At 36.7% G+C, this 15,343-nt stretch overlaps 1 protein-coding gene across 11 annotated transcripts in view; it reads left to right on the forward strand.

Moving 5' to 3' along the window:
* The window catches only part of FRY (FRY microtubule binding protein), a 459,465-nt gene that overhangs the window by 206,979 nt on the left and 237,143 nt on the right, over positions 1–15,343 (forward strand). For all 11 annotated transcript variants that reach the window (XM_036454766.2, XM_045588489.1, XM_045588490.1 and 8 more), the window contains one exon: positions 949–1,148. In XM_036454766.2, the coding sequence (XP_036310659.1) occupies positions 1,029–1,148 (120 nt within the window). In that variant the 5' untranslated portion in view covers positions 949–1,028. The remainder of the gene's footprint in view (positions 1–948; positions 1,149–15,343) is intronic.

Genomic DNA, 15,343 nt, shown 5'->3' on the forward strand with positions numbered 1-15,343 from the left:
ATCATTATCCTCTCCTCTGAATTCCCAATGCCTCTATCCAAGCCCACTTTTGCTTGCATTTCTTCAGTTGAATAGTGATAACTGACATCTTTCTGGTACTTATGTGGAAGGGGGTAGTTCATGTTACAATTTAAGAAGAGAGACATAAAATTTCCATTTATGAATAAAAATCTATTTTCTCTAGCTATAATTTAAAATTTTATTTTCTGTACTATAAAAGTTAAAATAGTTGTCTATTACATTCTGAAAGGAGGCCATTCACCAGAAACTCTGTTCAAAATCTAATCCAAGTGGGGAATCTGCACATATTATGAAGGATGAAGAGGGCATCTCAACTTGTACCAAGGGTGTTAAGAGTGAAAGTTAAACCTACACTTTTGATTGGTATTGATAAGGCCCTTCCTGAGCCTTTATCTTTCAAGAAGATCATTCCTTTTGGAGAAAGAGCAAATTGGGCTACTGTAAATTGATTCTTGGAAACTTCTGAAGTTTTGGGCATTATTTATTTCATTAGTTCTTGTTCCATTAGTCAGCACTGGACACAGAGAGCTCCTGTCCTTTAGGAAAATCAGGACAAATCACTTTTTTTTTTTTTTTTTTTTTTTTTTTTTTTTTTTTTACCACATATATGTTTTTTATCTACTTCTCTGGAACATCATAAGTGTTGTTGGATTTATCAACTGTATTTGGTACTTGCAACATAATTTACCTAAAGCAATGTGGTAACCACAGAAGTATTTTGAGATTAACAAATATGTCATAACATAAGTCTAATGTAATAAAAATAATTACATTCTGACACCATCTCTAAAGTATTAGGCCAGGTTATGATGCTGAGGACAGCATTCCGGATATGATTCTTATCCTTATACATATGGTTTAGCACAGCCAATCTGAATGTTTACAATGTGATTTCCAGCTTGTAAGAATATCTGTTATATTTTTCAGCTTCTCCAGTTGGCAACGGTTATATCAAGCCTCCAGTTCCACCTGTGTCTGGCACACAAAGGGAAAAAGGGCCACCTACCATGTTACCCATCAGTGTGGACCCAGACAGCAAACCAGGGGAATATGTCCTTAAGAGTTTATTTGTCAACTTCACCACCCAGGCTGAGCGCAAGATTCGCATCATCATGGCAGAACCACTGGTGAGTATGCCCCGTGATGCCTGTTTCTTCTTAAATTAATCTTTACATTGAACAGAGGGGATTTTAAAACTCTAAGAAATGATGGATTGCTTTTCCCCTAATGTCCAGAGATTTTTTAAATACCATTAGTAAGTTTTTAAAGATTATAGTTAAGTTTCCTAATTTAATTAAAAACATTGAGGGTTGAAGACTTAAACAATCCTCAGGAAATACATTTCAGTAGCACATTTTATTACTAAGCTTAAGACTATCACCATAATTGAACAATAAGAAGTATTGATCATAGAAAAATTGTGTTCAGTCTTTATGCTGACATACTTTAGTCAATGTCTTTGTCCTGTTCCTAGAGTAAATAAGAGGGGGAACAACAAAGGGAACTATTGTTGTTCAAGTGTCTGCCTGGACTGTCAGTTTGAGAACACATGGTCTCAGTGATACAGGGTTTGAGGAGGCTTTTTGGTGTGTCATTCAGAAACACCACTTTTTTTCTGAAAATTGGGAGTTAGATCATTCTTGGCTCATTACCTTTAGGTCCCTTAGTAGATGATGCTCTTAGACATTGGTGTCTTTCTTTGCAGCTAACTCTGCCACAAAATAAGTCATGTGTTGTGGCCATGTGTTAATTGTTGGTTCTAAAAAGGAAGGTCTGCAAGGAAATCCAAGTAGTAGATTCAGATTACTGGTTTTCTGACCTTGTACACACAATGCGAGAAAAGGAGAGAAATTCAGAGTAATGCAGCTTGCTCTGTGAAGCTGAGCATTGTTCCTCCTGTGGGAATCCTGGCACACACAAAGTCTGAAGTTTGTTTTATAGCATCATAGCTTAAAATAATTAAATGTAATGTTATTGAGCCAAAACACAAGTTTCTAAAAATGTGTAACAATGCAAGGGTTAGGGATCAGAAGTGAAGAATATTTAAGTGTGTAGTTACCTGGATGTTACCCACTTTGCATTTTCAAGTTTGTATCAGATCAGTGGAGGTTATTTTTATGAATTCTAACTTCTTATAAAAGATGTTCCTTGGTTTTGTCCTTTAAATCATTTAAATTAAAACATACTACAGTATCTTTTCCCCATTCACTCATATTTTTATGTTTCTACTATTCTTATAATCCTATCTAATAAAAAAGTAATATGCAAATTAACCATCACTCCACTACACCCATAAGCCATGCCCACAAGCTATGCCCATCAGCCAATAAGAGTGAGTATGCAAGTTAACCCCAACCAAGATAGCTGTGGTCACAGAGGAGGAGGGAGGCTTGGGTTTCCCCAGCAATGAAGGAAGCCAAGCTTTCCGCACACCCTGGCCAACCCAGGCTTCCGCTTAAGGCTACAAAGTTTCAATTATAGAAGATACATAAGTCCCAAACAGAAATGGCGACTGCCACAGAGCAAGCAGAAGGCTTGGCTCCACTCCAGGCTACAAAATTTCAATTGTAGAAGATTAAACACCAGATACCAGGGCCTCCACTTGGGTCACGGGGGCATGGCCAGTCTGCAAACCACTACAGGCCCCTCGCCCAGGCCGCCCCACATCCCAAGGGAACCCCCACCCTGATCCAGTACATCCTTCAGGGCAAACCAGCTGGCCCCCATCCTTGCACCAGGCCTCTGTTCTATCTAATAAAAGTAATATGCAGATTGACCATCACTCCAACACACAAAATTGCTGTCCCCCATGTGGTCAAAGATCCTGCCCCTATGTGGACACAAAATGTCCACCACAAGATGGCCACCACAAATAGGTTAACAAGGGAGGGCAGTTGGGAGGGACCAGGCCAGCAGAGTAGGGAAGTTGGGGGTGATTGGGCATGCAGGGAAGGGCAGATGCGGGGACCCAGGCCTGCAATGGAGAGCAGTTTGGGAGGACCAGGCCTTCAGGGGATGGCAGTTAAGGGCAAACAGGCTGGTAGGGGAGCAATTAGGCACCAATCAGGCTGGCAGGGAGAAGTTAGGGGATGATCAGGCTGGCAGGCAGAAGCGGTTAGAGGCAATCAGGAGGCAGGCAGGCGAGCAGTTGGGAGCCAGCAGTCCTGGATTGTTAGAGGGATGTCCGACTGTCCATTTAAGCCCAATCCCAGTGGGACATCAAAATAAATGGTCAGTCAGAGATCCCTCGAAGGGTTCCAGATTAGAGAGGGTGCAGGCTGGGCTGAGGGACACCTGCCCTCCCCCTCCCCCTAGATAATAACTGGACCTCTAGTTAATAATAGCTAATAATTCTGAAGTAGTTACTATGTGCCAGGCACTGTGCTGAACATACTATCTCTTTTAATTTTCACAATGGTCTTAGGTGGTATTCCTATTCCTGTTTACAGATGGAAAAAGTTAGAACAGAGAGGGTAAAATAATTGTGCAAGGTCATAAGTGTTAATTTGAATTTAAGCTGGGTGACCTCACAGCCAATCTCTGAACCATTCTATACTTTATTAACAGTCTGCATGGTCATCTTTGTTTAAGGATATCTTATTTAACTTCTTTTTAAAAAATTATTGATTTCAGAGAGGAAAGGAGAGAGAAACATCAGTGATGACAGAGAATCATTGATCAGCTGTTTTATGCATGCCCCCTGCTGGGGATCAAGCCCACAACCTCAGACATGTGCTCGGGAACTGAACTGTGACCTCCTTTCGACACTCAACCCCTGAGCCACATTGGTTGTGCTTTAACTTCTTAATACAAATCAACGCAGGCTCTTCTATACCAGCCTGCTATAAAGCATGTATTCAAATTTCCATTACCCAAAACACTGCTGTATTTGGAACCCTCTGAGCTCCTTGAAAGATGCTGAGGCAGCCCAGACTCCTACCTTCATGGACAGTGGAAGCTGCCTCGGCTCTAGTGTCGTTGGAGAGTTTGAGGAGGATACAGTGGCAAGGCATATCACACTCCTTAGCACTGGAAAATGCCAAAATGGCTGGTCAGGGCTTTCTGAAGTTGTGATCATGAGAATTTTCCTGAGGGACTGAGAAGTTGTACCAATGTTAAAAGAGATGATTAAAAAGTTAGGTTCTGGTACCTTTTGAGTCATCCCTGTTTCCAAAATAATAGCTTAAACACTGTTATTAAAGAATTTATTAGGTCAAATAGTTTGGGTTTTTATCTTTACTCAGCTTGGAATTTGTTTGCATTTTTCTTCATGGAGTAAATATTATGTCTGAAAAACAACATTTGCCACAGCATTTTTTAAATTAGAAGTTGATGTTTTTGTTCCTTTCTGTGAGACAACTTAAATGTCTCCAAATAAGAAAAATTGAAACGTAAAAGTGTGCTCTATCCAGCCAATCTCTTATCAGATGAGAGATTCTACTGGATACTAATGGCCAAGTAGATGAACGTTATGTTTCTAGCTAAAGAAATGTATTGAAATTAATTTTTAGTATTATTGCTTTATATAAAAAGATGATTTGTTCCCTCATATTTTTGGCAGAGATGTAACATTTCTTATTACATTTCTTGTTTGTTGAAAATGCTTAGAAATGTGTGTCCTTATATTTGTTTACTTATGGAACAGTAAATGTAAGTATATTCTGGGATTATTTACCTGATCCTAAAAATGTAAATGGACATTTGGCATTTTGATCTGTCATGATAGCAAGAGCTTTTACTTTTTATGTACTAGAGTACATTTAAAGTAAATTTCACTATATGTCCTCAACTATTTCTCTTGCTGAATTAGCTTTACTTAAAAACACATGGAATTTTTTAAGATTGTAGATTTACATGGGTTTATATCAAATTGCTAATTTGTATTCTATATCTTTAACATAACATAAATTTATATGAGAGTGGCAAGGGTAATTTTCAACAAATTGAAAGTATAGGTTTATTATTTATGGGAATACTCAGGAATTTGTATTTTTATTTCCTTTTATTTTTATTATTTCAAATACTTTTAATGATTTTTATTTATTTATTTATTTATTTAATATATTTTATTGATTTTTCACAGAGAGGAAGAGAGAGGAATAGAGAGTTAGAAACCTCGATGAGAGAGAAACATCTATCAGCTGCCTCCTGCACACACCCCCACTGGGGCTGTGCCTGCTACCAAGGTACATGCCCCTGACCGGAATCGAACCCGGGACCTTTCATTCCATGGGCCGACTCTCTATCCATTGAGCCAAACCGGTTTTGGCCAAATACTTTTAATGATTTTTAGAGAGAGAAGAAGGGAGAGGGAGATGAAGAGAGAAGCATTCATTGGCTGCCTCTTACCGGAGATGGAGCCTGCAACTTAGAAATGTGCCCAAACAGGAATTCAACCAGTAAACCTTTGGTGAATAGGACAATGCCCAACCAACTGAGCCACAACGGCCAGAGCTTGTTTTATTTTTAAAAGACTGAATCCTTCACAATTCTACATCAGTTATATTATGTGGAATAAATTATACACAATATTAAATTAAAGTTATATTTATGAATATCCAAATAGCTAACTTTAATGAAAAAAAAATAAGAAAACAAAAATAGTCTACCAAGATCAAATTTTATATTGTATTCTTTGGAAACATCTTACACTATTTCAGCAGAATTGTTCTTTGTGTCCAAAAGATGCTGTCAGATTCATTAATTTTTATGGATTAATCCAGTGATTTTTCAACCAGTATGCTACAATAATTTTTAAAACATGCAATGCCTGACTATTTAGTCATGGGCACTGACTTCTTTTCCCTTAGTAAAATAATGACAACAGCCAATACAACAATAGCCATCTGGTGTGAATGAATCAAAATTATACCTATTTTTTGTGTCAGATTGGAAAAAAATTTATATTTTTTAGTGTGCTAAAGAAATTTAGTAAGTATTTTATGTGCGTCATGAAATGAAAAAGGTTGGAAATCACTGGTTTAGTCAATAATTTTATTCTAATTTTGTTGCTTCATGGGATCATTTGTAGCATTTGCTCTCACCCAGTTTAACACTATTTCACCTATCCCAAGCAAAGTGTTTTAAATAAGCTAAATTGGGTAATCTACAGAAAATAATATAATTGATGCTTTTCCTTCTGGTCTCCTACATTTTCTCTTTGTTTTAAATTTTCTTTTTCTCAAAGTATATTTTTGTCATTTTTTTAGTTAAGAATCATTTGGATTGTAAATCATTAAATTATGTTTATCTAAACATGCTTTATTTCTCCCTCAATTTTCAGTGATAGTTCAGCTGGGAATAGAATTTTAGTTTGAAATTTATTTTTCCTCAAGGCTTTTGACAATATGTTTCACTGTATTGACTATATTACTGCTGTTAAAGCCTGTGGTTGATTTATGATTTGTTTGCAGATGTTTTTAACTTTTTATCCTGCTTGCTTTTACGTTTGATTATTTTTTCTTTGTGTATACAATGTCCTGAGTTTATTTGGATGTGGACTTATTTTTATTTTCTTGTTTGAGATTCTGATGCTTCTTGAACTGAGGTTTTATATCTTTCATGAATTATGGAAAATTCTTAGCTATTAAGTATTTAAGTATTGCCATTCTTCCACTTCTCCACTTCTCTTTTTCTGATATACCTATTAGATCAGCCCTTCTCATGCTACATGGCATATTTTTTTAATCCTTCTGTTACTATACATTTACTTATTTGTCTCTCACCACTGCATTCTGAGTGATTTTCTCTGGTGAGTTTACTACTCTCTTGGACTATGTCTAGTATGTAGTTTAATCTGCCAGTTGAGAATTATAATTTTGGTAAATATACTTTTCAATTCAAGTCCTGACTGGTTTTCTTTTAAAGTCTATTTAGGTGGGTTATTTTTTGTTGCTGTTTTTATTGTTAATTCTCACCTGAAGATGTTTTTTTTTTATTATTTTTTTATTTTTTCGAGACAATGGAAGAGAAGGAGGGGGAGAAAGAGTCAGAATGAGAGAGAGAGAGAGAGAGAGAGAGAGAGAGAGAGAGAGAGAGAGAGAGACAGACACACCAATTGGTTGCCTCCCTCACAACCTCACATGCCCCTGACTGGGGCTTGGGATTGAACCTGCAGCCCAGGTATGTTCCCTTGGCCAGGAATCAAACCTGCAACCCTTTGGTGTGCATGCCAACACTCTAACCACTTAGCAATACTGGCCAGAGCTAGGAGGGTTTTTCAGATGTATTTTGTTCCTTAATTAAGTTTACAGTTTCTCTTTTATGTCTTTAATCACCTTAAACATAATTGTTTGTGTCCTCTTTTAGATTAGCCTTAGAATTTATTCCTGTATGGGACCAAATATTATTAATTACTTGGCTTGGAGATTTCGGTTCCCAGAATGTAATATTAATGGGACTACAACTCATGTAAGACTTGAGACTGTGTTTTCAAATGCTTGGAGATGATTTTTTATTGCTTTTACCTAGAACTCAGGCAGGGACCATTGGAATATCTTTTTATCTTCCTACATTTTTCCCTTGTCCATTTTTTCATTGTTTAGAACAAGACGTTTATGTAGGTGTCTTATTTCTGATGCCCCACTTCTCAAAACCCACAGCTTTGTTTCTGTTCCCAGTGGAAACAGAAAAACCTCCAGGATACTGAGACCAATAACCCTCCCCCTCTGCAGCCACTACATCATCTCATACCTTCCCGTTTTTCATTTTCCTCTTCCTTTCTTGTTTACTCATTTCTGCATTTTAAAATATCCTATATTCCATTCAACATTTATAGGTGTTTATAGCATCTGAAATTTTGAGTTATTTCAGCCCATTATCCTGCTAAAGTCTTCTGGGGAGTTCTTGGTTTGCTTCTCATACAGATAAGGCCAAAGTAGTTCTTTGCACTGTGAGGCTTATGACCAAGCAGCAGTTTCCATGGCAATGTGAAGTGTCCCCAAAATGAATAAAAGGAAGAAGAGGGGATTGTCACTAATTCTTCCTCTTCTGATCTTGTTTTATAATTTGTGCCTAAATACAACACTGTCACTTTGGCTTCACATCTTTTTATGCCTTGATTTGGCTACAACCTATCTTACTTCCCTTGTGTATCTTAATGAATCCATGTTTTGATCCTGTACTTGTTGAGGAAGCTAAATCAGCTATTGAGCCAGGGGTTTCATGTGGATCTATATTCTATTAGCATAAAATGCCAGCAGCAGCAGAAGAAGAAATTCTAACTTAGCAAAGACTTAGAAAGCAAGTAATTTATTCTCTACTTTGAAACCTGGAAGAAGGCAAAGATAGGCATAACTTTAAAAAAAAGAAAATAAGCCTAACTTCTTGACCTTCAGCAGAGCCGATGACTGGGTGAGAGAGCGGAGCTCACCTTCTCCTAAAGTTCTGGATTTAAAAACACTTTTTACAGGTTATTCTTATTTTATTTTTATTGTTGACGCTATTATAGGTGTCCTCAATCTCCCCCTTTGCCAACCTCCACCCAGCCCCCACTCCCACTCCCTCTTTTCCTCTTCTCTTTGGCCATCACCATGGAATGAATATATATATATATTTGCTAAAAAGAAGTAAAAACACTTTTTTATAATGAGAGGTGACATGAAAATGGAGGGTTTATTATAGACATTGCTTGAACATTGATAGCAATGCTCAAGTGTAGTGATAGAATCAAAATAAGGCTGTCCCAAAAGAAGACTAAGAAAAAGCTCTGGTCAGATAAGAAATATTTATATTACACTCAATAAGGTATAGACTTAGGTTCCAAATAATGCATAAATAATTTTTAAAGTAGCTGTTTCTTGGCAGAGCAGCTCAGCCTTGTACCCCTTATTTAATCTTACAGACACTCACTGGAAATCTGAAAACTCATTCTAACCCAGAAACAAAATATAGTAGTTATAGCTAAAATCAGAGATAATTGTCGAAAGGTGTCACTTAACTGCTGAATGAAGCAGCTTCCCAAAGAGATCAGAAACTCACTTTTTCTATATGCTGTTCAATCTGAAACATGTATTCCTTATTATGAATATTCTTAGAATCATATATATGAAAAGCATTTCTTTTGTAGTGTTAAATGGGACTTTTTCAGCTGTGAAATTAAATTTAATGCACCATTATTTAACATTTGAACCTTTTAGCAAATAAATCATGTGAAAAGTATCCTGAAATAAATTTTAAATATCAAAGGGATTTCTATTTCAACTTAATAGTATCCAATTCAGTTTATCCATGGGTAGACCATCATTTTTATATCCAGCAACTTTAGAGATTATCAAAGTTTCTTTCTTTTGAAAATATAAGACAAGGGAGAGGTTATTCCTCAAGTTATTTTTAGTCTAGTTCTTTCTGGTTATATGCTTCTTTTTACTATTTATAGAGATATCATTTTTAGCACCAATAAAAGATCATTTGAAAATATATCACCACATTTTAAAGTGACATAAAATGCCAGTAAAAGTAAGCAATATTTTGACATAGTCCATTCGCATGCTTACTGTAATGTAATATTGCTGTCTCCACATAGCATTTTACATTTTTACATCCATGAAAGTCACTAAAACAATTTAGGAAGCAGCAGTCTTATTATACGGTATTGTGGTAATTTTAATTAGCATAAGTCTTGATTTTTTCAGGTTGTGCTAACAACTCTTAAGGCATGTCTATTTGGGTATTTTTGATTGATGATTAACATTATCTAGTACCCTCCAACCAAGCTAATTTTTCAAAACACAGTATTATATTTTATAGTATTTCCTTTTGGGGATTTCTACTTGATTCATAAGTTGTAACCATCTACATTGAGAACAGGTGGGGCTGGAATTTTCTAGAAGGCTTTTCCAAGATGATTCAATAGCCATACCCAGAAATCAAGGACAACAAAAAGGCTAGGCACTATAATTTTCAAATTTATTTATTTAGTGTGTGTGTATGTATGTGTGTGTGTGTGTTGCTATTTTTATTGAGATACATTCCCATACCATAAATTTAACACTATTAAAGTGTATAATACATATTGAATATGCAATTTAATATATATTCAAAAAAATGTGCAACCTTCACTGTCTGATTCCAGAACAGTGCCTTTAAAAGACAGATCAGAATCATGTTTATTTTTCTATCATTTATCTCCTGGAATTCCCCTTTTATTTGCCATAAAACCAAATCTTTTTTCTTAGTTTCATTTGGATCATTTAAGTTTTAATGGAATTCTGTTTGGCTGCATGAATTTGGACATGTATTATAATAATAGCATTTATTGATATCCATAGGCCAATGCTGCCTATGAAATTGTTTCTTTCATCTCCTGTAGAAAACAAAATTCAAGATACATATAGGCTGTAGGACTTCAGCAGAAATGAAAATGCTTATCCATGTGTGCTGGCCAAATTCCAATTGAGGAATGGCAGCATCCTCCTTCCTCTGGGTTTTAGGTGCTGACCATCCTGAGCACAAGGATGGAAGTTTTTGCTTTTGAGAAATTCACTATGAGTTATGCTGCTCACTGGGAATCCCAAAAAATCTTGAGCAAGACGGTATGGAAATCAATGTGTTTGGAAATCAAAGCAATACGTTCCCTTTTGTGTCTAGTCTTTCACTCAGTATAGTGTGCATTTAATCATATTTTGATGGAATTTTAGGTCAACAAAGTTTTTTAGTACAATTTTAAATAGCACAAGTCTTGATTTCCACAAGTCATGCTAATAATTGAAATAACATATATTTTATAAGGTATTTTTAATAGTAGCTTATAGAAGGAAGGAGAAAGGAAGGAAGGGAGGCAAGGAGGAAGAAAGGACCTTATTTTCCGACTTCCAAGCATAAGTGATTGTATTTGAGACTAAGCATTATAGAAAGAGGAGTAAGACAACTTTTGTAAGAATAACTTCCATTTTTGCTTAGCTATCATTTTTTGGGGGACAATAATCTTCACATTAATCCTAGACGGTAGGTAATAATAGAACATTTTAGGTGCTTACTGACTGCCAGGCACTGTTCTTAATACTTGAATAATATTAACTTACCTAATCTTCACAGTGTGTGATAGGTACACTTACTACTCCACAAGAAAATGGAGATATAAATACAACTTGACAAAAGTCATAGTAAGTGGTGGAGCTGGCATTCAATGTGGACTATCTATGCTAGGATTCTTGCTCTTAACCACTACACTCAAAGCCTTCTTAATTTTTAGTCAGAGATGATAAAACTGAGAGATTTCATAAAACTTACCAAAGGTGGTATAGTTGGAGTTAATGCCTTGCCTTATTGATTCCAAAGTCAAAGCTTAAGTCTACTTGGAAAAGATATATTGATGAATAAGTAGATTGACAATGAGTAGGTATATAATAACTAGAAAATACCAAAAAGCTATTGAAGAGTGAAAATTGGGCTGTCACTTCTTGTAAAGATGATCGGGAAAGTGTGGTGGAATAAATGAACCTTGAGGGACAAGTAGGATTTTTTTTAATTTTTTTTTATGAGAGGTGGTTTGATTGGGTCTGAGGAGGGTAAGTGTGTATGGAATATGCTTGTGTGTGTGTGTGTGTGTGTGTGTGAGAGAGAGAGAGGGGGGTGGGTATTGGTAGTGCTAAAAGATAAATCAGAACATGATTGATTTCAAGTCTCCAAAGATAGCCCTGGGGAATAGAAATATTTGAGAAAGACAAGCCTGTGAAGGACCCAGAGAAGAGATGTCTAAAGAGGTAGAAGGGGCCGAAACCGGTTTGGCTCAGTGGTAGAACATCGGTCTGTGGACAGAAAGGTCCCAGAAAGGTCCCGGGTTCTATTCTGGTCAAGGGCATGTACATTGGTTGCGGGCATATCCCCGGTAGGGGGTGTGCAGGAGGCAGCTGGTCAATGTTTCTCTCTCAAAGACATTTCTGGCTCACTAACCCTCTTTCCTTCTCTCTGTAAAAAATCAATAAAATATATTATAAAAAAAAAAAAAAAAAAAAAGGAGGTAGAAGGGAGAAACTAGAAGGGAATAATAATTAGTGTCTCGTGGAAGTTGAAATGTCCCAAAAGAAATGTACGGACAAATGGCCATCAGATTTGTCATTTGCAAAGTCACTGAGCCTCTAGGGAGATTATTTTTAGTGGTGACAAAGAAGTCAGATTGCAGGTGGTGAGAGAGAGAGAGAGAGAGAGAGAGAGAGAGAGAGAGAGAGAAGGAGAGAGGGAGAGAAGGAGGGAGGGAGGGAGGGAGGGAAGAAGGAAGGAAGGAAGGAGGAAGGGAGGGAGGGAGGGAGGGAGGGAGGGAGGGAGGGAGGGAGGGGAAAAAAGAAAGAAAGGAGCGAGGGAGGGCGGGAGGACAGGAAGTGTAGACCAATCAAGGGAGCTACTCTTTTGTCCAATTAAGATGCATTACTGTAGTCAAATTTAATTGAAGTTTCCTCTCTATTGTTTAAATACTGTATTTGTACTTGGGACTGTTAGATTTGGAAAAGCAATGAGTTTCAGTGAAATGTGCAAAGCCAATTGCAAATAGGACAGTCTCTGAAGGGTTTTTAGCTTTTTAAAAAGTGTCAAAATAGTCTTCCAGATTTTAGTCTACCTTCTTGTATCATGTCTTCAGGTACTACACAGCATCTTACTTGCTAATGCCTTTAGCTGATTTGAGGTACTGTCTGTATAATTCTGTTGATAATGGGAATTCTTTCCCCAAGATTTTGGATGAAAACCAGCATATATGGTTATGTTTAAGGACATTCATTTTGATAATTGAATAAACAAACAAAAAAAAACACAAAAAAACAACAACCCACAGTTCTGTCAATATCTATAAGCATTCTTCTTTCACAGGTCTCCAAGGATCTTAAGAGTGCTCATTAGTTCTTGTGAGAAAGCTGGTCAGGATATCAGGGTGGTGTCCATTTTTACTACTGTGGGTAAACAGGCAGGCATCAGGGGGGCTCTGTTTTCCATCAAAAGTTCAGTGATCCATGCAAATCATCAAAATTACCAGAGTATATTTTCAAGGAAGGAAACCCTGGGACCCTGATTGCCTCTCATGTCAGGGGAGTCTTTTGGGAATACATGTTCCTTGTTCAGAACTGTGAGACTCAAACCCTGAGACCCTGATTGCCTCTCATGTCAGGGGAGTCTTTTGTGAATACATGTTCCATGTTCAGAACTGTGAGACCTCTGGCTCTCTTCTTATATTAGTTTCCAAAATTGAGTCCAAGGTGGCATAAATGAGACCCGGAGAGAAAGATCTGTGCCAGACATGGAGATACCTAGAACAGGTCTTCCTCAGGTTCAGGCTAACTAAGATGCATGTGCTATGTACTAGTAGTGTGGAGGAAAGGCTCTCGTGGTGTTGCAGGTCTGGCCCAGCTCTTTGCTCTGAAGAGCACTGTCTGTCACCAGGGGACCACTGGGATGAAATAGCTCACTCCTTATCTTCCTCATGTCCTGGTGAAGAGAGATTCCAATTGTAGTAGTTCAATTCTGAAAATTCATTATTAATTTGAAGGCCAGATATCTGTATTGTAAAATATTGCTACTAGTGTTATCAAAACCCTGAGTCAGTTATGAATAAATATCTATAATAATAAAAGTATAATATGCTAATTAGACTGATGTCCTTCTGGACTAAGCAGCAGCGGCGTGCCAAGGCAGAGGCAGACTCTGCAGCCGGAGGGGGACAAGACAGAGGTGGCTTCCACAGTGAGCAGGGGTCTCAGTGGGCGAATTTCATGCATTTGGTCTATCGTGTTTTTATAAAAAAAAACACTGTCATTGTGTGGAAGTTGTTTTGTGTTTTTTTAAAACTTGTTTGTTTTTACCTTATCCCACCATTAAATTAAAAGGTTTCCTCTAAATTATATATTAAGAATTAAAGTCACAGTAATAACATTGGGCAATTAATCTGAAAGGACAATTAATATTTATAATTTTCCCTACTTTCTATAATGTAGCTTCCTAGTTACATTTGGATGCATCATGGAAGCTAAAATTAAAGCTTTAATTAATGTTAATGGCGTACATACTCCTCCAGGAAAACATGTGGAGCTCAGTTTCACCTCCTGAGCATTAGGAAATGTGACATACATTTTAATTTTATTTAATCCCAAAAATAACAATATTAGGAATTTTAATAACCATAAGGACCATGCCATTTATATTTTAGTTCTATGAGGTAAATTGGTAAAATTTACCCCTATTTTACCCAAAAGATGACTAAAGTTTAAAGAGATAAATAAGGTCCATGTGTTATAAACAAGGGGCCTAGAATACTACCTCAAACTTCTCAGATTTCAGACCATGTGCTGAACTACTAGATCCATCTGTTATATTAATTAAAAGACACAAAAAATAGCACCTTAAGAAAGATTGATGATATATTTAACAAGTTGAATAATTTCACATTAATTCTCATGGCATTGCTGGGTTATGTGTTTATTGAAATATTTTTTAGGGCAATAATAGTTTGGAACTTTTTTTATTTTAATTAAGTCCTGCATTCATGGAATACAAAGTGGAAAGTGATTTATTGAATGAGCCCCTTGTATCCACAAATAAAACTCCTTTGATACAGAGGCTCTTTCTAGGCTTGTCTAGCTGCCCATGTTCTATCATGAATGACATCTCTTACAGATTATAGAGGGGCCCAGTGTGGGAAGACTATAAAATGGAAATGTAGTTATTGTACACTGAAATTGTTTGAAAATTTAGGTAGATGTAAATGGCTTTCCTTGATAATTTAGGTAGATAGAGATCCAAAGAGCTTTTAGAGTTTGTATTTTCTTAAGGGAGGATTGAGGAAGTTGAAACTTCCCCAGGTGTGAAAAGCACAAATAAGGACCACAAATAAGGACCACTCTCTTCTCCTGTGGAAATACTGGATGTTCCTATACCACTCTTCATGACAGGAGAAAGTCCCACTGAGATGGGTCAGAACAGCTGTGCTCTTGATCCCACTCCTCTCACAGCAGGCAAGATATTTGCCTCCCAAATCCTACCTATAAAAAGGAAGAACTACAGAGTGGGTCCCTCTGTGATGCCATTAAGCAAATGTGAAAGTTGGATAAGTTCTGTTGAAATAAGTTTTAAGAAGTACAATAGCTTATACCATCTTTAAAAGGAAACATAAAAATTGTTGTTAAACAATGATGACAGAAGTGATGTATCATATTTTTATGTTTTTAGTTTTTGTTGTTAGTTTTTTAATGGAGTTGTTCAAACATCTAAAGTAGAAAGACAGAAAGTATCTATTTAGCTTCATTGCCCATTTTTTTTGGTTGTTTATCTTCCTTTGATTAAGTTGTATGAGTTCCCTGTAAATGTTGGTGATTAGGCCCTTATCTAAGGTAACATTGCA

This window comes from Pipistrellus kuhlii, unplaced genomic scaffold, assembly GCF_014108245.1.
Source record: "Pipistrellus kuhlii isolate mPipKuh1 unplaced genomic scaffold, mPipKuh1.p scaffold_m20_p_3, whole genome shotgun sequence".
Classification (NCBI taxonomy): domain Eukaryota; kingdom Metazoa; phylum Chordata; class Mammalia; order Chiroptera; family Vespertilionidae; genus Pipistrellus; species Pipistrellus kuhlii.